The 24,233-nt window shown below is 31.8% G+C and overlaps 1 protein-coding gene across 1 annotated transcript in view; it reads left to right on the top strand.

Annotated features, from left to right (window-relative positions):
- LOC137245567 (transcription factor SPT20 homolog) overlaps nucleotides 1-22,106 on the top strand; it is a 534,100-nt gene extending 511,994 nt beyond the window's left edge. Inside the window, 1 exon segment of the mRNA XM_067776456.1 lies at nucleotides 10,646-22,106. Within this exon segment, the coding sequence (XP_067632557.1) occupies nucleotides 10,646-13,297 (2,652 nt within the window). The 3' untranslated portion in view covers nucleotides 13,298-22,106.
- Nucleotides 22,107-24,233: the final 2,127 nt, after the last annotated feature.

The raw sequence follows: 24,233 nt of genomic DNA, 5'->3' as shown, positions 1-24,233 counted from the left end.
TCTGGTGCATAAAGCACAAGAAATAAATAATAAATATTATAGTAATTATATGCTGATTTTAGTGGGATTGAAAAGAAGTAAAGATTGGGCAAACTGTTCTGAATAAATTTGTTTAAGGTACTTCTTAGCTGTTACGAATTGATCTACACTCAAAAGAAAAAGTTATCATAAGGGCATGCCATCTAGGCATCAATGTACACTTTTCGCTTATCTTTTTTTTATCAATAATCTTATATGTTATTGACATTTTCGAAATTGTGAAAATTATATTTTCGAACTTTTCAATTTGATACTAGTTGTTATCAATTTAATCAGGGCTGTCATGGAATCCAATTGTTGCCGGAATCGGATTTAAAAACGACAAAATAATTACTTTGGTGTCATGAAATCCAATGTTATCGGTTTAATATTCGAATTGGAATTATTATCGGTTTTAGGTGTCATAGAATCCGATAATATCGATTTTGCTATCGGAAACAATCCAATCAGTTAAATGCTGTTGGATTTCATTTTTTCCTAGTTGTATTTCCTTGCAGTTGAGTATTTTTTAAAAATGTAAGTAAATAGAGGTTTATTTTATAAAAATAAATGTAAATTTACATATATTTTCATTCTTGATAGGGGAAAACATAAAAATTCAGTGCAAAACAGTATTTGACTGAATTTATGTAGAAACATCCAGATATTGCGAAGGGCTTCACGAAGCACGTAATCTAAATTCGTTGACACCGTGCTTCTACCTACACTCATCCTAGAATCCTTGCTAACTGATCTTTGATAGGGTCCTTCAGCTAAAAATCGTAACGTAGCTGCTAGTTGCAGGACTGGCAGAACTTTCGAGCGAGTTAAGCGTCCTTCAGTGCTGTCCAATACCATTCGGAAAGCCTCTTTGTTTATGCGATAGTATGCAATGTAACTGCAAATACATTATAAATATTTAGAAACCCACATTAAGAAATATTTTTAATTACGCTGTCTCTGGAAACTCAAGTGGATTGCTGCGATCTCTCAACATTTTCCTTTTGACCTTCTCGCAACTTTCTTCTTCCAATAAAATAAATGCTACAACTGCTGATGCCATTTTGATGTCAATAAATTTCTTTATTTCTGTTTAAATGCACAAAACAACTATTTTATAAAATTTTGCCAAAAAAATTAACATCAAAATTGCCGGTGAACCGCAAAACAGCTGATGCGAACATCGGTTTTATTTACATTCGAAAAGAGCAAAACCAATACGGTTTTATAACACCAATTTAAATCAAGATTGGTTTGTAATTCCGACAAAACGCAAAACCGACTTGGATTCCATGACAGGCCTGAATATATTTTTGATAATATCAATTTGATACTGTCTGTTATAGAATTGAAACTTTTTGTATCAAAACTTAGTATCAATACGATTCTTGTGTTTATTTAATTGATACTCACTTTTGTAAAATTTATACCATTTTTTGTTGCCAATAGAATTGACCCCTTCCCAAACAGAAACTTTTTAGTACTTCAATCCAATTTAAAAAAAAAATGTTTATAGTTTGGTCCATTATAAACAAATTTTTCAATTATAATATTTTGAAAGTTTTCGTTTAAATTTGACAGTGCGTATGAAAAATCGGACGTTTCTATATTACAAAATACTGATTTGTGTATCTCAAATGTATCTTCAAAGCCATTCTCGCGTTGTCCTAAAAATGTTGTAAACTTTTACTGCCGCTTTTAAACTTAATGAATATGTAATGTTCTTTCTACACATAATGTTTCGTGAATAAATTTTAGCTCCTCTGTGTTTTGCTTCAAATCTTAAGTTCCAGGGATGCTTTGGAGGACCACCTTTTCTAATTACTTCTAGATAATGCGTAAGAAAATGAAATTTGGTTTAAGAGATTGATTAAACAATCTTTTGTTTATCTTTAACAGCTGTTTCTCGCAATTTCTTTTTTGAGTCATAAGCCACCTTTTCATAGACCGGGTCACATATTATGAATCCGAAAGCGAAAATTAAAAATTTTATTTGTCAAAAATTATTGCGGTCCAACACCGGCTACGCGAATCACAGAATTTCTGGGCAGTACATCTCTCTGCATTAGTGTGTGTGTGTTCGACAAAAATCATGCATAGTACAAAAACTACATGAAAATCTAGCACTGTTTTTTCGCTTCCGTATTCTTGTTAAGAGGGTCAAAACGCGTCTTTTGATACCCCTCTAGACAATTTCACATAAAAATTATGGGGTGCACCGTCTTGTAAAATGGAAACAAAACAAACCTTTGAACTGTTTTCAGATGGATAATAGTTTGATTCTGGCCACGCAGATGTACCGTGACACAATTTCACTTCAGCATACGTTTATTTAAAAATGTTGCAAATTTTTTGCGTGTATTGTAACGCAAAGTGTGTAATAAAAAACTAAAAATTTATTCAGATGATATAATTTGGAATATTTCAACAGATTATTATGTTTGCTGTAAAGAGAAAGAGTTTCCAAAAAAGGTGTCAAGAGGCTGAAGAATCCAATGGCTGGTTCGAATTCGTGCCGGACGATACATTCAAAGCATTTTGTAAGGCGTGCAATGCATCGTTTCAATTTTCACTCAAACATTTTCGTTTGCTCTGATTCCCTTTCTTATATGAAAAAAGCATATAGCATGTTTCGATTCTATTAATTTAAGTATTAAACTTAGCTGAAGATATAGCTTCTGTAGCTGAGCAGCTTTAGATCTCTACGCTTGACATACCGCTGCCTATCAATAGCGCGGAAAATTAAATTTTTTAATTTAGGATGTGGGAAATTAGAGAATTTTTTTAAATTTCTTTGCGTTATTTCACAGAGTTTATCTGGTATCGCCGATCTATCATAAAATGAAGTGAAGAAGCATTTACTTCTGATCGACATGCCTGTTAAGTTCAGCAATTATTGAGGTCTGTAGTCTGGTGACTAAAATCTTTTAGATTTTTTACCAGATCGTGCACTTAACATGCAATCAGCGGCATACAGTGCATCGACCAAGATCAATAGATCAGAAAACGTATCTGAGCGATAGTGAAAAACTGACGCATGCAATGAACTTTAACTCTTACTTCTCAAATCTTTAAATATATTTCAAAACAAAGCTAAATAGCAGGTTATATCACGTGCTTAATATATTAGCGTGTTGATTGTAATCTATAAAATAGTTAATATATAAAAGTACGCTGAAGCGAACTAATCACACATTCATACAAACGACTTAATAATGACACCCAGCATTTTCTAAGAATATATGTTTTTCATAAAGCCTAATTAATTATCACATATTTTATTTTAAAGATTCCAATGATAATAATACAACTTAACAAACCAGTGTGAAATATATTTCAATAATTCCAGCTCAGCATAAAAAATATTCAAAACTAAACATTCAAGTTTGAAATAACGATTAAATTTTTATTGGTTAGTATGTCAGTCTTAATTGCTTAATCAGTTTTCGTCTTGAAGACGAATTATTAATATAATTTTCGTAAACAGAGCAATAAAATAAACCAACATCATAAACGGCTGCCGCCATGATGTGGTGCTAGCGTGCTCCGCACACCACGCCAAAGGTCCTGGGTTCAAGTTATGGGCATGCAACAACTAAAAAAAAAGTTTTTTCAATTATGAAAAGGTTTTCTAAGCGGGCTCGCCCTTTAACAGTGGTTTGAAAAACACTCCGAGTGTTTTTCTGCCATGAAAAGCTTCTCGGTGAAAATTCACCTGCTTTGCCGCTGTCGTTCGGAGTCGGCATAAAACGTATAAGCCCGTCCCACCAAATTGAATGAAAAACTGAAAATAAGCACGACGCTATTTGGAAGAAAAGCTCGGCCCAAATCTCGTCGTAGGTAAATCGGGCATGCTCTTTATTTGTTTTTAATTAATGAATAAATTTACTGAAAAATATGAAATTTGAATGAGGTATAAATTTGTAACAAATATAAAGAGCGCTTACAACTAAAAAGTTTTTAGCGACAAAAGTAAAATTTTACAACAGAATAAAATTTTGTTATTAGTAAATACTTGTTATTATGTAAAATAATTGGATAATCAATACAAGTTGGAACTTATTATGTATTCTAATTTCCGTTCTTTCGGCTTCAATCTAATTAAAACTTCTAAAGAAAATAAGAATAAAACAAAGTGGGTTCAAAGAAATCAACACTAAATAACACAATTTTTTCATGGAACGCATTTCGCTTATTTAGGATACAGCATAAAAATAACAAAAAAGTGGTGTCGCTCATTATACCTGTATGTCTCAGAATCATGGAAGATATCGAGAGAAGATGAGATGGCTCTTGGAGTGCTCCAGAGAAAAGTTCTCTGACAGATGTATGGTCTTGTCCGTGATGCCGACGGCGAGTTTCGAAGGAGATATAATGATAAGCTGTATGATCTTTACGCAGATAAGAAGATAGTGCAGTGAATAAAAACCGAAAGGTTGAGAGTATAAAAAGACTTCACAAATGCATGAAATGTATAACGTTCAAAGTTTGGATCTGTGCTATCTGGTATTGATTACTTCATGCTATTACGAAAAATTGTTGTATGGTGTAAAATGAACGCTGTTTGAATGGAAATACGATTTAGGAAGGAAATGTTATTACATTTAATAAGATCGATCAGTGAAACTGCTGAAGAGTGGAATCTTGATAATGAGTTCAGAATGAACTCGAAATATCGACACTAATAAAGTAATGACATATATTTATTAATCAATCGTGTTTTTCTCCTCGCGACGTTTTTTGAGAACTTTTTGCAATTTAACAGGGCGCCGTATGGTGTGTTACGATTCGTATAGAAATCAAGTTTTCACTCAAACATTAAATCAAAACGGCTCTGAAATCGTGAGTCCGAATAACAACATATGTGAACTACTGACTTCGCGTACTAGTTAGATTTATAATTTGCCAAACTATTTAGGCAGTTTCATATTTATAAATTGACCGAAGAAGGATTCCGATAGTAATCGTAACACACGATACGGCCCCAGTTTCTGAAAAATTGCGAAAAAATATAATTTTGCGTCCAATGCCCAGGACTCATTTAATTTATTGTAACTGTAATAATAGGCTAACATATTTTGAGATCAAAATTAGATAATTAGTAGTTAGTTGATAAGTAATGCAGAAATATCGATTTCTCTAACTGTTTTGCGGCCATTGCCCTACAAAAGTAGTTTGCAACTTTTGTCAAAGAAACTAAACAGATAATAGAGCTCGTCAGTTTATTGGAAACCAACTTCTAGTAAGCTTGGATTTAGCTTCTTTTCATGCTGGGTAGGGAATAACAAATCACAATTGAACAGACCACATATTAAGAATAGATCCAAATAAGCATTCTATAGAAGGAAACTAGCAATTTCCAAAAGCACGTTTCCCACTATATATATGGCTATTTTAGAGGAATACCTCAAATAGAAATTTTTTTTTATTGGGAAAATTGCCGTGAATTTGCCGTAATTTATCCGTGAAACAAAAAAATTTGCCGTGGCCATATTTTAGAAAATACAGGGTGGCGCGCCAACTTCACGTGAAGTTAGCGTGCCACCCTCAGAAAACCACCTTAGAGACCAGCTAGAAAAATAATTCTTGCACACAAATTTGCCGTAAATTTGCCGTAGATAAGTGGCATATTATATAATTTCGAAAAAATAAAATTTAACTTTTTTTTATGGTGCACCGCCAACTTCACGTGAAGTTAGCGTGCCACTTTTCGAAAACCACCTTAGACACCAGTTAGGAAAATAATTCTTGACGTTGAATTTGCCGTAAATTTGCCGTGAATTATCCGTGAAACAAAAAAATTTGCCGCGGCCATGTTTTAGAAAATACAGGGTGGCACGCCAACTTCACGTGAAGTTAGCGTGCCACCCTCAGAAAACCACCTTAGAGGCCAGCTAGGAAAACAATTCTTGCACACGAATTTGCCGTAAATTTGCCGTAGATAAGTGGCATATTTTATAAATTCGAAAAAAAAATTTCAAATTTTTTTTATGGTGCACCGCCAACTTCACGTGAAGTTAGCGTGCCACCCTCAGAAAACCACCTTAGAGGCCTGCTAGGAAAATAATTCTTGCACACGAATTTGCCGTAAATTTGCCGTAGATAAGTGGCATATTTTATAAATTCGAAAAAAAAAAAAAAATTTAAAATTAAAAATTTTTTTTCGAATTTATAAAATATGCCACTTATCTACGGAATTTGAAATTTTTTTTTTTCGAATTTATAAAATATGCCACTTATCTACGGCAAATTTACGGCAAATTCGTGTGCAAGAATTGTTTTCCTAGCTGGCCTCTAAGGTGGTTTTCTGAGGGTGGCACGCTAACTTCACGTGAAGTTGGCGGTGCACCATAAAAAAAATTTATAAAAATTTTTTTTTGAATTTATAAAATATGCCACTTATCTACGGCAAATTCGTGTGCAAGAATTATTTTTCTAGCTGGCCTCTAAGGTGGTTTTCTGAGGGTGGCACGCCAACTTCACGTGAAGTTAGCGTGCCACCCTGTATTTTCTAAAACATGGCCGCGCAAAATTTTTTTGTTTCACAGATAATTCATAGCAAATTTACGGCAAATTCACGTGCAAGAATTATTTTCCTAACTGGTGTCTAAGGTGGTTTTCGAAAAGTGGCACGCCAGCTTCACGTGAAGTTGGCGGTGCACCATAAAAAAAATTGAAAATTTTTTTTTTCGAAGTTATAAAATATGCCACTTATCTACGGCAAATTTACGGCAAATTCGTGTCAAAGAATTATTTTCCTAGCAGGCCTCTAAGGTGGTTTTCTGAGGGTGGCACGCTAACTTCACGTGAAGTTGGCGGTGCACCATAAAAAAAATTTTAAAATATTTTTTTTTTCGAATTTATAAAATATGCCACTTATCTACGGCAAATTTACGGCAAATTCGTGTGCAAGAATTTTTTTCTAGCTGGCCTCTAAGGTGGTTTTCTGAGGGTGGCACGCTAACTTCACGTGAAGTTGGCGTGCCACCCTGTATTTTCTAAAACGTGGCCGCGGCAACTTTTTTTGTTTCACAGATAATTCACAGCAAATTTACGGCAAATTCACGTGCAAGAATTATTTTCCTAACTGGTGTCTAAGGTGGTTTTCGAAAAGTGGCACGCCAACTTCACGTGAAGTTGGCGGTGCACCATAAAAAAGTTAAATTTTATTTTTTCGAAATTATATAATATGCCACTTATCTACGGCAAATTTACGGCAAATTCGTGTGCAAGAATTATTTTCCTACCTGGTCTCTAAGGTGGTTTTCTGACCACGGGGAGTTAGCGTGCCACCCTGTATTTTCTAAAATATGGCCACGGCAAATTTTTTTGTTTCACGGATAAATTACGGCAAATTCACGGCAATTTTCCCAACAGGTAATTTTTTTCTACGTAAAAGTTGTCTTGCCAACTTCAGAGAGGTAACCTTTTGAAGAACATAATAAAATTATCTGACTTGTCTTATACCAACTTATAGTTACCTTCTTTTACTGCAGGGTTTTTAGGCGACACAACAGTTACAAGATTTAGCAAATACATATAATAGCATCTACACTCATATAAAAAGATTGATTTTACGCCATAGAAACACTCTTCTTAATCAAGACAAGTATGTAGTTCCTTAAAAACGGAGACGTTTTTTTTTCTTGGCCAAAGAAATAATTTCCTTAGAAATTGTAATTGTATTAAAAAAAAATAGAAAATTTATTTGTGTAGCTGTCAAGGCCGTGGATTTCTAGTCGAGGTCCGCAACTTTACCATCGAGTCCTCTTATTCACTGAGCTAACTCGTACAAGTAGGTATTGATTGAAAAAAATGAAGAAACATTTTTCCTTAAGTTGATGAAAAGCTTTATCCAAAAATAAGAAATTCTTACTCTTCACATTGAAATTTTTCTTAATTTAAAGAATTTTTTTTAGCCAATGTTTAGCCTCATTATAGATAAGTGTTTTTTGTTAGTGTGGCATTGCATTAAGTACTTACACTTGAATTTTTCTGAAATACATTTGGGCCTATCTTTGCCTATTTCTGAATACATTTCATCATTTTGGGATTTACTTAGGAATTTATTTTCTTGTGCCTTTCCCTATAAAATTAAAAATTCACGAATATTTTCCACGCCAGCCGGTGTTTCCAAGCTATGCATATCAACCGCTAAGAGTTTTCATTATAAAAGGAAAACAAATTTTTCTCATTGTGCCTGCAGAATATAACGTGCTAATTACGTGCACCTTTTCCTACAGTACAAATATTTAAAAAAATTTATTTTTAATCACATTTAAAAGCACCTAAGTACATACATTCCAACTATATTTATAAGTTTTTGTGTGTACTTTTAATGTTTTTTTCTAATTTTAGTATGCTTGCCTTAATATCTATTTATATACCTGAAGAGGCACCAACCAAAATATATGGGGGTTTAATGATGGCGCATCTTCTCTGTTGCTATGTTAAATACACTTGACTTTGTGCTATAATTAAATAATTTTTGTCTGTCATTTAATTTTCATTTATTTTTAATAATAATTTGTGACGACCTTTGCGCTTAAGCAAAAAAATATTGTCATACATATAAACACATATATGTGGGTGTATATTAAAATTACATGAATACTTTTGTTATTTTCATTATATGAAATGATTTTCAGCAAATATATCGAGTTAAGAGCTTTTTTAGAAGGTTAATAATTATGGAAGCAGTTTTGTAACAATTTTAATTTACAAATTACTAAAAAGATAAATTTGAAGAAAATTTGAAAGCAAATTGTTTAAATGACTTAAGCTGTGAAGGTTATATTTCATTATTTCATAAGCAACCCACTTATGAAATAAGTCCCAAAAGGGATCTTCACAGCATAATAAAGTAGTGGCAACAAGGTCAATACTTCAAAGCCTTAGCGTTCTTACTTGCTTAATTGGCGTTTAACTGTTTAACGGTTATGCTGCACCAGTGGCCCCTTTGCTGTGCCAACTGGCGCCCATTGGTAACACCAAAGGAACTTAAATCGTTCTACTCTGAACACATCTCCAATTTTAAGTGTATCGTTTCACTCTGAATTAGTTAATGTTCAAAAAAAATTGTTATAACATACGTAATAAAAAATAGTTTAATATTAAGATAGGCATGCAGTAGTTGTTCCGGCCTCACGTTCTTCTCCATGAGCAAATAATTACATATTAAAAACTAACTCAAACGAAAGTCACTCGCCGTATGATTTTAATTTAACAAATTAATGAAGTTACTTTAATTAATATTTTTCATTTATTTAATGTGCTTTATTTTTATTTAACTTTAATTATTTTAATATTTTATTTTATTTATTTTTTAATTTAAATACTTTTTTTTATAATTTTGTATGAGGTTAAAGTTGATTCAGTTTATCTTGGCTATATTAAGTTTAATTTGGTTCACTTAAGTTCTGTGAGTTATATAAAATTAAATGAATTACGGTTTGGTAAGATTTTAGCAATTCAATTAAGCTAATTAAGTTCACTTTTTATCTTAAAATTTTAAAAATCTTTCAAGGACTTTTTGTTACTTTCTTTAATATTTGTTTGGGTACACAAGTTTTAGTGTTTTGTTATCTGCCCTATCGTTTATTTTGTTTTGTTAAGTTTAGTTTAATTTAGTAGAGTTTAGTTTAGTTTGGTTTATATTAGTACAGTTTAATTTGGTTCACTTAAGTTCTGTGAGTTATATAAAATTAAATAAATTACGGTTTGGTAAGATTTTAGCAATTCAATTAAGCTAATTAAGTTCACTTTTTATCTTAAAATTTTAAAAATCTTTGAAGGACTTTTGTTAGTTCCTTTAAAATTTGTTTGTAAGGTACACAAGTTTTAGTGTTTTGTTATCTGCCCTATCGTTTAGTTTGTTTTGTTAAGTTTAGTTTAATTTAGTAGAGTTTAGTTTAGTATAGTTTAGTTTTGTTTAGTTTAGTTTGGTTTATATTAGTTTAGTTGGCTTAGCTTAATTTATTTCAGTTAGTTTTGCTTAATTTAGTTTAGTACAGTTTAGTTTGGTTTATATTAGTTTAGTTTAGTTAGTTTAGCTTAATTTAGTTTAGTTTAGTCAGTTTAGTTTAGTTTAGTTTATTGTAGGTTATTTTAGTTCAGTTTACCTTAGTTTAGTATAGTTTATTTTTGTTTAAATTGATTTGGTTTAGTTTAGCTAAGTTTGTTCAGTAAAGTGAAATTTAAAGTAATAAGCTTTGTTTAGCTGAGTTAAGTCAGTTTAGTAAATTTGAATTTCGTTTGATTAAGTTCAGTTTATTTAGTTTAGTTGAAATTGATGTAGATAAATTTGGTTTATTAATTATAACAATACTACATCAGGACATGTCTCTTGAAAGCCTTTGTTCCCAGGAGTGGGAGTGCACCCTTGCAATCGATATGTTGACGTCACCTCAACAAAGTAAACTAAAGCCAAATCTTGTTTTTATATAGATTTTTCTCATTCACCTTCTGCTAATTGCTTGCTTTTTGTTGTAGCAGGAGCTCTGATATCTTATCCAGTCAAATAGGCTGAAAATGTCACCTTATTTATATATGTATATCTTTTGACATTTCGATGCTTTCTCAACCAACTTTAATAATCTTCTTTTTTCTTCTCTTTCTCCCTTTCCAGTGCGGGACCTTAGACGCACACACCGAATCGTCATATCACTATCAACAGCGTTCCAACAGAATGGACGTCTATCAAATTGACGATGGTTTTCACTCGGACGGTGGCACTGAAACGCCACCGCCATCACCCAGTTCAGGCTCATCAATAGCTTCAGCATCTGATCATGGTTCATTGGAGAGTGTCGACACAGGTGGTACACAACGTTTGGCCGTACTCTCGTTTGAACAAGTACGCAAACTACACGATGTTATGGATGAAAAGGTGGCCATACATGGGCGTGGAAATTTTCCCACACTCGAAGTACCACTAAAAGATTTGGTAAACTTGGTTAGGCGCAAATTGGAGGCGGATGTTAGTGCAGGTGGCGCCGGTGTTATAGTCAAGGATGTGCGCTTAAACGGTGGTGCAGCTAGTCATGTTTTAGCTTCAGAGGATCAGCCATATAATGACTTGGATTTGATCTATGCCATTGAATTGACTTCATCACGTCATTTTGATCGTGTCAAGACAGCTGTGCTCAACACTTTATTAGATCTCTTGCCTGAAGGTGTGTGCAAGCGACGCATTATGCCGTGTGCTCTCAAAGAGGCTTATGTCGGCAAGATGGTTAAGGTTAACAATAATAATGATGGTGATCGTTGGTCGCTCATATCATTGGGCAATTCGCCGGGTCATAAGAATGTCGAACTGAAATTTGTCGATACAATGCGCCGTCAGTTTGAGTTTTCGGTAGATTCGTTCCAAATTGTATTGGATTCATTGCTGCTATTCTACGACTGTGCCGCTTTACCCATATCGGAGAATTTTTATCCTACAGTCGTTGGTGAGTCGGTTTATGGTGATTTTCAGGAAGCGCTCTATCATTTGCAAAAGAAATTGATCTCAACACGACAGCCCGAAGAGATACGCGGCGGTGGTTTGCTCAAATATTGCAATCTATTGGTGCGCAATTATAAGCCAGTCAATCCGCAACATATCAAAACTCTGGAACGTTATATGTGCTCAAGATTCTTTATAGATTTTCCTGATATAAATACGCAAACGAAAAAGTTGGAAGCGTATTTGTCCAATCACTTTTGGGGCATTGACGAGGAGCCATTACAATATCAGTACCTGATGCATTTACGTGAAGTCGTCGAAATTTCCACGGTTTGTTTGATGGGCCATGAACGGCGGCAAACCTTATTACTAATACAGACTTTGGCAGCGCAGGTGCTCTATAAGGAGCAACAAAAGCAACATCATGCGCAAGAGCAATACCATCAACAACAGCAGCAACAACATCAGCAGCAACAACACCATCAACAGCAGCAACAGCAAGCGGTTGAGTTACAAAAGGCACAGTCACAACAACAGCAGCAGCAGCAAGTAACGCTGGTCACAACACAACACCACAACCAACACCAACACCACCACCAACAGCAGCAACAACAAATGCAAGCGCCACCAACACAGACTATTTACGTGCAACAAGCTACAGCTGCGACGTCACCTCAAACCGCCGGAGGCGCTACCACAATATGCTGTACGACAACAGCAAGCGCCGAACAACAACAGCAATTGCAACTACAGCAACAACAACAAGTTCAGACGCTGCAAACACATGCCGCAGTGGGACAACCGGCGACCATTTTGGTTTATAACGGCGTCTATTATGCTCCTGTGATTCCGGCTATTTGTACATGTAACTCGACGTGGTTGAGTACGTGATTAACCGACGAGCCATTTAAAGAACAGGAAGAAGAAGAAGCTGCTACGGTAACAACAACAACAGCGAACACAAATGCAGCAGCAATAGCAGTACCATTGCCAATAACAACAAACACAACAAATGGACAACAACCAATAACAATACAGCTTCCGTCAGCAGCAACAACAGCACTTGGCTATCAGCAATTGTATGAAATAGAAGCAGAAACAGCATCACCTGACTACTTAGAAGAACAATCAACATATAACAAGAACAACAACAGCTACAATGCAAGCGAGCTTCATATGCCAACATCAACAACATCATTCACATCAGCGGCAGATGCAGCAACAATTATATGCGACTGCAAAAGCAAAAGTAATTGCACACTTGCGCCGAATTATGCATTTAACAACAACAATACCAACGACGTCTATACATGCGCTACAGCAGCAGTTAATCTGCCAGCATGTTTAGCTACAGCAACAACAACATCAACCGCAGCGTCGAATCAAATTGCTGCCTCACCGTGCTACGATGCACAGTGTATTTTGCAGCAAAAACAACAACAACATACACAGTTACAACAATTGCAATTGCAGGTAGCGCTACAATCAGAGCAGTGGCAGCAGCCACAACAACAACCACCAACAACACAAACACCACCTCCTTCATTTTATATGCAACAAATGCCGTTAGTAACGACAGCAGCACACACCCAATCCCAACAACAATCACAACAACAGTATGCCTTGCAATTGCAATTGCCATTGTTGGAGCAACAACAATTGCTTTTGCAACAATATGCGCAGCAAAACGTGCAGGAACAACAACAACAACAAACTTTCGCTGTTTATTTTGCTCCACAGCAATTGCTACCACAACAACAACAAACACAATATGTACAATTTTATCCCTATGAGACAAATGTTGTTGCTGCTGCTGCTGCCTACAGCAGTTGATGGGCGACATAATAAGGGAATTTAAAAAATAGTAGTTTTCGGTATGGAAATCTAGTTGATTTTAGTTTTTTTTTTTTAACTCTCAAAAAACCTTAAAAGTTGCGCGAACGTCAAAATATTAGTAAATTTATCAATCAAAACAAATTGCTCAAAAGCTTTTAGCCAAGTACATAGTTATATAGTAAAATTATTGTCCCAAAAAATTTAATTTTATAAAATTGCTTTTTAAAATTATGCATTTTTTGTGAATTGTTATGTGGAAAATATTTTGTTTTATGTACGCATCAATAGAGCTTTCAAAAAAATAGAGATTTCATAAAAAAATCAGTATTCCATTTAAAAATTTTTGATAATCAGGTCTGATCTTCAAAGAAGCTTAATCTTTAAAAACTTTAATTCGAACTTCAAGCGCTCTTCAAAACAGTTTAGTAGAGAAATTAGATTTTCATAATTGGGAGTTTCGCAGTTAATTTACATTCTATTCCACTTGTGCTTTTGAGTGCAAAGCTTTTCTATTAAAGCCGGGCTTTTGAAAAAAGTTATAAAAGAAAAGCTGACCGTGGTAATGTAGCTTTACTCGAATGAAAGCACAAGACATATGACATTTGAGCTTTTAAAATGTTTCCTCTATTTCAAAAACCCTAACTTTTGGCAATAAATTTCATTATAAAGCTCTTCAAAAATCTAATTTTTGATAATAAATTAACTTCAAAAGACATATCTTACTATATAAAGAACCAACTTCGAAAAACTAGATAAGTTTTTACAAAAAGCTATGGTTCTCAAATATATTTAGGAGTCTAGCTTTTGAAAAAGCACAATACCAAACACAAGTCTAATTTACTTAAGCTGATCTACATTCGTTGACGTATAACCAAAGATCTTTCCGAAAGTAGATTCAATATGTAACTTCTCAAAACCGATGCTGCAACGAGCTTTCTTCTGAACTCATACTTTATAGCGCAATTTGAAAAAAAGGACACAAAACAAATGCGTGATTCTCTACAAAAGGCCCTCCCGGCCCTCCGTTCACAGCCATAAAATTTGGCTTACTTAAAACGAAACTTCCCAAGAGAATGTTATCGGGCTTCAGTAAGCTTTTCGTGCCTGTATAAGGGGAGCCCACTTTAATCAGCGCTTTTACCTGATATGTGAATACTCGAAGGCAAAAACTTGCGATGTTTCGAAAATCATTCATCTTATTTGTATTTTGTAACTTAAATGAGAATGCGAATTAGTATCGTTAAATTCAATTTTTTTTCCAAAGTTAAGACTTTTAGCCTGCTTGCTGTGGCAAACTTGTACGCAGTTGATCACTGTGATTTTTGTCGAGTTCCAAAGACTGTTATGCTTTTTTGATCGAAGAGAGTTAAAGCTGAAATGGTCAACGTATTTACATAATCAGAAAGGGCTTTCCTAGCCGTTAGTACGATGCTACTACTTACTAAAAGATTAAAGTGGTACGAAAGCTTCAAAATTCCAGCATTTGTGACGATTAAGATTTAAAAAAATTTATATATGTATATTCTGAAAGCTTTCAGGACTGCCCAAAGTAAAAACGTAATGCGTGGACTCCACCTTTTACACCCAGTAATGAGAAAAAGTTAATTATTTGAGGAAATAAGCTTATAATGATAAAGGGAAAAGTAATTTTGAGAATACATAAATTAGTACTGAGACAGTTTTTTTTTTTAATTTATAAGCTAAACCATCGAACTACAAATTTTCCCTTTTCTCATTTTAAATTGATATTTTCTCATTATAAGTTTACGCTTTCTTATTACAAATTTATGAATTATCATATATTTCACTATATCAATCCGGTTTACGAATTCCGTTATGGTTTCTCTTTTTTTGAGAAGGCAAAACTTAATTGTACGTTCCATCAAAATTATTTCGGAAGCTGAGTAGGCTGGACTGCCGTCAATAGCATCTTATCTCAACAAAAGACCACAGAAAATTGCCTCGTACAAGAATTTGTTTCAAGGACATCCTAACTCTAAACTTTTTTCAATAATGCCATATATGCGAACTCTATTGAATATTGGTCCTATCTCAGAACTCGATTTAAAAATGTCATATTTTAGTAAATGAAAGTCCTATTTGAGTGTGAGTTAAATACATTTTCAACTGAAGTAAGACGTATAGTTATAAAAAAAATATTTAAAATTGGCCGTTCTTGAAACGAGTTGTTGTGGGATGTTGCGATTTTCAATGAAGGTCTGGTATAGACCAAAAGTCTGATATTAACCAAATTCTGAAAAAGCGTTTTCGAACTGGAGGCCAAGACCGTGTGATATAGCACTCAGCCTTTTATTTGTGGAAAACAAAATATCACACCTGTAAAAAAATGGAAACTTTTTTTAAATCACTACGTCAGTCATAGCGTGCCGTGCGTTACAGTTCTTACTCTCAATTTCTGCATAACAGTGCCTTTAGCTGCTTGAAGTGGTTTGCATAATTGCTAGGCTGTTGGTTTGCGTGTTCGCTAAGCTGCTGTTGGATTGTGTCCATGCTAAATACACAAGTGTACTGTTATTTGTGTACTTTAACTTTTTTATACCATTTACATATTATACCTATATTTCATAAATAACTGAATACATACATACATATACTATATAAATACTACAATACATATAATGATAAATTTATGTCTAATGTAACGTTTATGATAATAATGATTATATAGTGATGTTACTTTGATTTCCATTAATTTATAAATTTAAAGTTGACGCTACTTCATTGATTTATGTATGACTTCCTAACATTTTGTGCGTTAGGTTTTTTTACCTTTAAATAAAAATGTTTTTATTTTTATTAATTATAAACGAGAATGAATAACTTTACTACTCTGTACACACTAAATACTTACATATGTAATAGTGTTATACAATACAATAAAGAGGAAGCAAAGTTTAGAAATGATTTGAGAGAGATGAAAGAAATAAAAGAAAAAACGATATGTATGTAAATGCGATTGTCAAATTAATTAATTACTTATGTCATACTTTTCTAATTATTTTTATATTTATATGATAATTATTAAGAAAAACTTGCCTGTGCGCAGCAGTGTTATTAAAAAAAAAACAAACACACACACACATCCACATACATACTACAATTAAAATGCAAACTAAATCAAAAACAAAAAATTTTATAAATATTAAAAAGCGTTTAAAAGCAAATGTGTGCGACGTCAGTTTTGTTTTTATTAATTTTCCATAGAATTTAGTCTATTACATATGAACTACATTTACAAATAAATATATTTGCTATAAAAAATACATACATATATACAAATAAATATACTATGTACTACAATGTATGAATACGAATATGAAAAAAGGAAATTATGTAGAATTTTATTATATTTTTTGCGTTACGCTCAATTAGCATTGAAGCCTCAAATTCTTTGTTAATGTTTAAGAGATTTTAAATATTTAATAATAAGAAATTAAGAATTTTACTTTTACAATGCTTATATGTATGTACACATATGTGTGTGTTTGTAAAAACAAAACTACAAAAAACATGTAGAGATGTGAACTTTTGTAGGCCAAAAAAGAATGCTTTTGTTCGAAAAACTTGATTTCTATGCAAATTTGGAAGCTATTGAAAATAAAAAAAAAATAAAAATACTAAAAGAAAAAAATTTGTAAAAAAAAAAGTTAGCATAATATGAAAAATATTTAAAGCGAAAAACAAAACAAATGTAAACAAAATTCAAGAAAACACTATAAAACAATTTTAAAAAAGTAATAAAATTAATAATAGCGCTAAAATATATATCACATTAAATAATAAATTTCACAAATTTAACTACAAAAAAAGTAAAAAGCAAAGGGCAAAATAAGCAAAGTAAACAAAAAAAATTAAAAAATAAACGTGCAGCATATACTATAAAGTAAAAAAAATATTAAAATATTGCATAGTGAAAAAAAATGTATAAATAAATTTTGCTATACCAAAATTATAAAACTTGAAAATAAAAATTGTTATGCAATAAACCAGAATAAAATATAAAAAACGCCTGAAAGCGCAATTTGATATATATAAAAAAAATAATAATTTAACATAAAACATCAATGAATAATGTGAGGACATAAAAAATAAAATGAAAAATATGAAGCACATAAAAATTTAAATAAATTAAATTAACTACATTAAAAGTTAAGATCAAGTAAAATTAATTATATATAAAAAATTATTCAAGTATTAAAACTTAAAGTAATAAATTAAAAAAAAACTTAAAGGTAAAAGAATATCTAACTTTCGCAAAGTGTTAAAAAAAGAAATTAAGATGAAAATAAAATTTTTATTGTTAGAATTTTCTCTTCATAATAAGATCTATTACCTAAAAATTTATTTCTTTTAGTTTTAATACTTGAATAAGTTTTTTTTCAACATAATAATCACACAAAATGCATAACAACTAAAACTAAATTTAAATAAATTTTAACAAAAATTAAATAAATCTAAAAAAATTTCCCATGTAGCCTAAACAATTTGCTTAGCACGACAAAAAAAAGGGATGAAAAAATAATATAAAAACAGAATAAAATAAATAAATTTAAAACAAAATTTTTTTAAAGGCAAATAATAAAAAAATAATAATAAACTAAAAATAAACAAAACTAAATGTAAAAAATAAATAATTAAAATAATAAAAGAAATTAAGTAAAAACATAAAGTAAATGAACAAAAATACATTTAAAAATAAAATACTGTATAAAAATATTCAAAGCTAAATTAAAACAAAAAGCTGATAAAATTTAAATTAAAAACAGATTGTATGCAATAACAAAATAAAATAAAAGTTAAAATATTTATAATATTAAATTACAATAATAAAAAAAATAAATTTAAAGATTAAGTAAAAGAAAAAAACACAATATCAGAAATCAATACAAAAATATTCAAAGTTGATTAAAGTAAACAAGTTATAAAATTTAAATAAAAAAATAAAAATACAATAACAATAAAAAAAAATAAAACTAAAAAAAGAGTAATATGAAATTAAAATAATAAATAAAAACTTTTAAGAAATGAAGAAAAACATAATAAAAAAATAAACATGAAAATGTGCAAAGTTGATTAAAAAAAATATAAATTTAAATCAAAGAAAAAAATATTTTTACTACTAATATACAATATATAAAAAAAAAATTATAATTTAGAGGAAAAAGCTTAAAAATCACAAAAAATTTTAAATTACTCAATGAAATACAGAAAAAATAAGGTTAAAAAATAAAAAATAAAAATATGTAAAAATATAATTATTAAATAAAATATTTCAATTCATCAGATATTGTGTAGAAATAAATAAAGACAAAATATGCATCGGTTACTGAGCGGAATATTGGATATCCTAACTCGACTGCTGTTTCAAAACTGTCTTATCTTAGGAAACTTTTGAAAAACATCCTATTTAATAAATTGGTTTTAAATGACGCCCACTACAGAACTTCAAAACAACCCTATCTGAGTAAAAGTTTTATAAATTTCGACGTTAGATAAGGCGCTTATGAAAACAGCTTTGAAATAAGGTGTTCTGAGATTTGAAGGTTTCGAAACATCCTGAGATAAGATGTTCTTGAAAAATATTCTGAGATAGAGCAGTTTTAAAAACTCTCAGCCGAGGTAGGATGATATTCCAATTAGCAATCGATATACATATGTATAATTTGAAAATTTTAAATGAATTAATAAAAAATAAATAAATAAAATAAGATAACAAGTTTGTGTTTGAAAAATGAGCCTATCAGCCCAAACGTAGTGTAATCAACTATGTATTTTGGTTTTGGTACTTTCAAGACAAGCGTGGAATAGAACACCGTAGATATCCATGAATAACTATATATAAAAAATCTTAATTGCATGGGGAGTGAAATAATAAATTGCACGGGAAGTGAGAGCAAAAATAATAGAAAATTAGAGATAAGCGAAACGACCACTTTTTTTTAGCTTGGGGTTACACCATGTTTGCGCTAATAACCCCAAATAATACTAAACTTTCGTGATTATAAAAGAGACCAAGCAAACGTTTTTGCAATTGATAAATATTGATGACTTGTAGTCTATGTCTAGACTAACAATCAAAACTTTCGAAAGTGAACTTTCGCTTACACGTTCATTAACTAGTTTGAGCTTTCGATGGTTATATTTTTTACAAAATGACGGAATGCAATGGACTTATTTCTTAAAAAAAAACTGCATTGTTTTCAAAATTGAGCATTCGCTATTTAATATCTGTCGATATTTCTAAACTTTCGAAGAACAAAAATCTCGCATATTGGTACATTTTAATCGAAAATTTATAGCTCTAAAACATGCTACTGCGAAGTTTATCGATTATATTATATCATTAAGCAATTTCACCACTACGATAAAGGTGAAATTAACCTAGTAAAAGATAGACAACAGAAGATGCGAATGAGATATGTAGTTACAAGAATAATAGCATTGCCAGACTAGAAAACGCAGTAAGCAAAACAAAGCATTGCAAGCTGTTTAATTTAACACATTGGCTGACTGACAGTGTATCACTGGTGATAACACAAAGGAAAGCTTTAAAATTTACATCTAAACCAGAGTTCCAGTTATAATTTTGATTGTTCACTAATATTCTTGGGGTAAATTATTATGCGTTAAACAAAAACAAACATACATGGTAGCAACTGATAGTGGTAACTTGAAGTGATCACCGGTGGTACACTGGACTTCAACGTATTAAAGCTATAGAGATAAGTTTAAATTTGTAGTACTATTTTAAATGGTGAATAAAGTTAATTATTTGGAAACAGTATTTGCATGTATTTGACAATCAAGTGACACGAACCGATAATAATATATTGAGTTTATATAAAATAAACCAAAAAAATGAATTTTTTGAATTTTCAAGTTAATTTGTTTGAGCTTTTGTTATTCATCGCCTTAAAAATGAGATGTTAACCTTTTTTTGCAACGCAAAACCTGCCACCCTTCTACTAAATTTATTTATTTTTAAATTAATTTAAAATCGATAAAGTTTCATGTCGAACCGTTAAAGTTTTCCCTTTATAAATGCATGCACCCTATGTTGATCATTCAAATCGATTGTAAAACACGAACTTTTCTAGTTTTTTCCCCCCAAACAATGCATGTTTTAAAATTTTTTTATAAATTTATTACATCTCTTTAAAGTCTACATTGCTTGTAATAATACATTTGATGTGCTTTCAAAAATTTCTAAATAATTAAAAATTATTACAATTTGTCCTTCCAAAAGCTCGACTTTCGGCGCATCGTGCTTTTGTAGAATGCTCGATATTGAAAATATCTAGCACAACTTAAACACTAAGCTGATCAAGATTTATTTAAATTATTACTTAGTAGTAGAAAACATGAACAGCTTAAGCTTAGTTGAGCTCCCTTTTTCGATTTAAAAAATTCTATCTTTTTCAAGTCTAACTTAACTTTCTTAAAACTTGAAATTCTTCAAAAAGCACGGAGTTTTTTAAATGTGTCATGCGCAGGAACTTTCGTATACTTATAATTGGTTATTTAGCTAAAAAAAAATTTCTGTAGAATGATTAAGATAAAAAAAGCTCATATATTGAAAATGTTTCAAGTAGAAACCGCAAGTTTTTTTTTTAGAAATGTATGTCTTTTTTTTGTGTTTCAAAACGCTTTCTATATAGTAGCTTTTTAAAGTTTCATCGTCAGAAAATAATGCATGTTTCGAAGAATTTTTACAAATCTATTTCATCGAAATAAAACCTTGACTGTGAAAAAGTTATTTTTACAATAATAATTTAGCTTAAACCTAGATGCATCGTGTTTTTGTAGAAAGCTCAAAGTTTCTGAGGTTTTGGATAGCTTAAATGCTAAGCTTTCTCTCTTTGAGCTTTCATTATAACAAAGCTTTAAAAAAATTTGTTTACGTTAAAAAAATACTTTAAAAGGACAATTGAGCACGTGTTGATTCGAGAGTGTTCTGTAAAAGACATGTTTTGGAAAAAAAATCTAAATTGCAATTTTTAAAGTTTTAATCCATTGTGCTTCAATATTTAGATTTTAAGTAAAAAAGCTTTTTTCTCCATTTTAAAAAATGGAGTTTTTTGGAAGATTAATATAGCTTTCTTAAAATTGAACTTTTTAAATTATCGCTGGTAAGCGAAATGCCAAAAAAAGCTTTCCAAAGTGATATCCAAAACGCAGCTTTGGTCTACCCAAAATTGGTTATTCAGCTATACATTCTCCTTGCACAACCGATAAAGATATAAAGCTTATGATCAGTTTCATTTTGAAAGTTTAAAGCATATCAAGTCAATACTAGGCTGAAGTTGAGACTTAAAATATCTCAAATACATAAATCCTAAACTGAGGGTGAGCTTAAAGTTGTGTAACAATTATTCAAAATTTTCGATAATGTTTTAAAAGGCAAAACAAAAACAAAACCATCTCTACATGTAAGCTCAAAATCATGACAAACACAACTAGAAGCATGAATCAAGAAATATGTGTTATTATCATACAAAACATAGTACTAAGTACATTGAAGCGATGGCGCATGCGCACCAACGAAAGACCACACACACATACACATAGCAACACTTATGACATTTCTACTGCATAGAAAAAATAAAATTAAGAAATAATTACATATGTAAATCAAAATAAACTGTATGTGTTATATAAGTATAAAATACAAGAACTTATGTACTATTTTTAAGTGATAAATCATTACATAAAGTAAATATAAATAGTCTCCATTGTAAATGTTAAATGTAAAATAAAGAAACTACAAAAAAACTGAAAAACTAAATTTTTATTGTGTATTTACTGAGATGATGAAGACGTTGAAAAGAACTATGTATTGTATTTAATTTTTTTTTTTTTTTTTCTAGGACAAATTTACGGAAAAATATTTGGAGAGAGCGGCTGGCAAGATAACAATATGCAGGCGGTCTTCTGACGTTGAACCAAAATTATAATTTAAGAATGATTTAAAAGCAAATCAAACAAGGTAGAGCTGACAACTGAAATGTTGTTGTTGTTGTAGCGATAAGGACACTTCCCGAAAGCCTTAGGGAGTGTTATCGATGTTGATGTTCCTTTGCCGGATACAGATCCGGTAAGTTCCGGTAACAATCACCATTGAGGTACCAGCCCGATCATCTCGGGAATGATTTAGTATGACAATATGAAACCTTCAAGACCATAACGCTTTCCAACCCACTAGCTCCATAAGGAACTTTGGGTCGCCAGAGCCTCGGCTGTTAAAGTAGAGGATTCGCCACGGGTAGGCGAGGTTGACAATTGGGTTGGAGAAGCTATATTTTAAAAATTGTAAACAGGCGCATTAACCCTTTGTGATCTAAGAATATTTTTGGGTAATATACATATATATGTATATATATTTAATTCAAAAACAAGATTACGTATACTAAATATTCCAAACTTGATAGAAATGAATACAAATTTTTAAAGAACAATTGATTGTAGAAGCTTATATATTATTTCTAATTGCTGTTTTTATGTACAGGTCCCTTTTTCGCTGTTATTTGGAATCCACATCTATAAATAAAGTTTTGGTTGTAAAGATGGGGATTCATGCTATTAGCGAGCTTTGGGCATTATTAGCCCTTTTGCTTTTGTTTAGCTCGTACTTTATTAAAATAATTTGTTAAAAATAAACGATTGTGAGCACACAAAGTAATCTTTTTGTACTATGGCACTATTGTGAATATTTGATTAGAACTAACACTGCATTACCGTCACTTGCTAACATTCGCCAGATGGCAGCGCAAGCGAATGCAAGTTTATAGATGTTTGATTGATAGAACAGCTGATTTCTGTCGATATATGATATGAGAATTTTATATTTTGTTAGCCGAACAGAGGTCACACTATAGAAATCGCCATCACATGAGTAATGGAGTATTCGTAGAAATTTCTTCGAGGTATATTTCTGCTCTATTAATGCATTCAATGCATGAATGAATAAAATTCAATAATATATTTAGATGAAGGGGCAAAAAAAGTGAGTCTTGCACTGAATAAGGACAAGACGATGTACTCGTGTAGGACTTTGTCTATTTGAGAACAAACGTAAGCAGCGAAATAATCAGTATTGCCAGCAATTCATCACTTTCAAATGTTTTTACTCATATTTTTTGACTGAGATTTGTACCCCTGATTACAAGAGCGTCGACATTCTCAAACTATGCACGATATGACTATCGAAATTAAAATATTATCAAAATCGGAGGAGTGGTTTTGGATTTCACAAGCTGCACATGTGCGTACATGATAACCTAAGTTCTTTATTTACTCAGCCTGCATCTATGCAATGGCTCTTAATTACATCTAGAAATACTTTTGGCCTTTCAGGCACTTGCTATTGGGAAGCTGCAGGTACGGGCAAGTCCACAAAGATAAAAAACTGAAGATTGGCCGTTTGGTTATTTACGCAGAAGATAAGCACATTTGAGTTGTTTGCATCCTTTTTTTCTGTTTCGCCTATATTTTTGTTGTATTAAAAGCACTTCCCTGAGGTTTACAGTAGCATTTCCAATGTGAACAGTCCTTTACAGCCCAGAATATGTATTCAACATGCACTGATGTCAGATCGACTTTTCCGGGATCAATTCTTTTTACTACGTTTGATTCCTCTATTTGCTTATTTATTCAACGAAACATATTTCAAGTTCTGATGGTAAGCGACAGGGAGATGTGGTACGCGTAATAAAAAATGTATCGCCTATCAAGCTGCACATCACTACCCTGCAGGGATGCGGTTAAAGCTTTACGTTTGCCGAAATACAGCTCACAGGGCTGCTCGGAGTTCTACAGCAAGTATGCGCACCATACTACCAAAGCAAATTACGCTTAGCACGATCCCAAGCACCACCGAATGCAACTGTGACGTCACCGAAAGCACTGGCAAAAC

The sequence above is a fragment of the Eurosta solidaginis genome, chromosome 3, assembly GCF_040869045.1.
Source record: "Eurosta solidaginis isolate ZX-2024a chromosome 3, ASM4086904v1, whole genome shotgun sequence".
NCBI classification, from domain to species: Eukaryota; Metazoa; Arthropoda; class Insecta; order Diptera; family Tephritidae; genus Eurosta; species Eurosta solidaginis.
The sequence above is the reverse complement of the archived record's forward strand: the minus strand, read 5'-3'. Positions and strand labels throughout refer to the sequence as shown.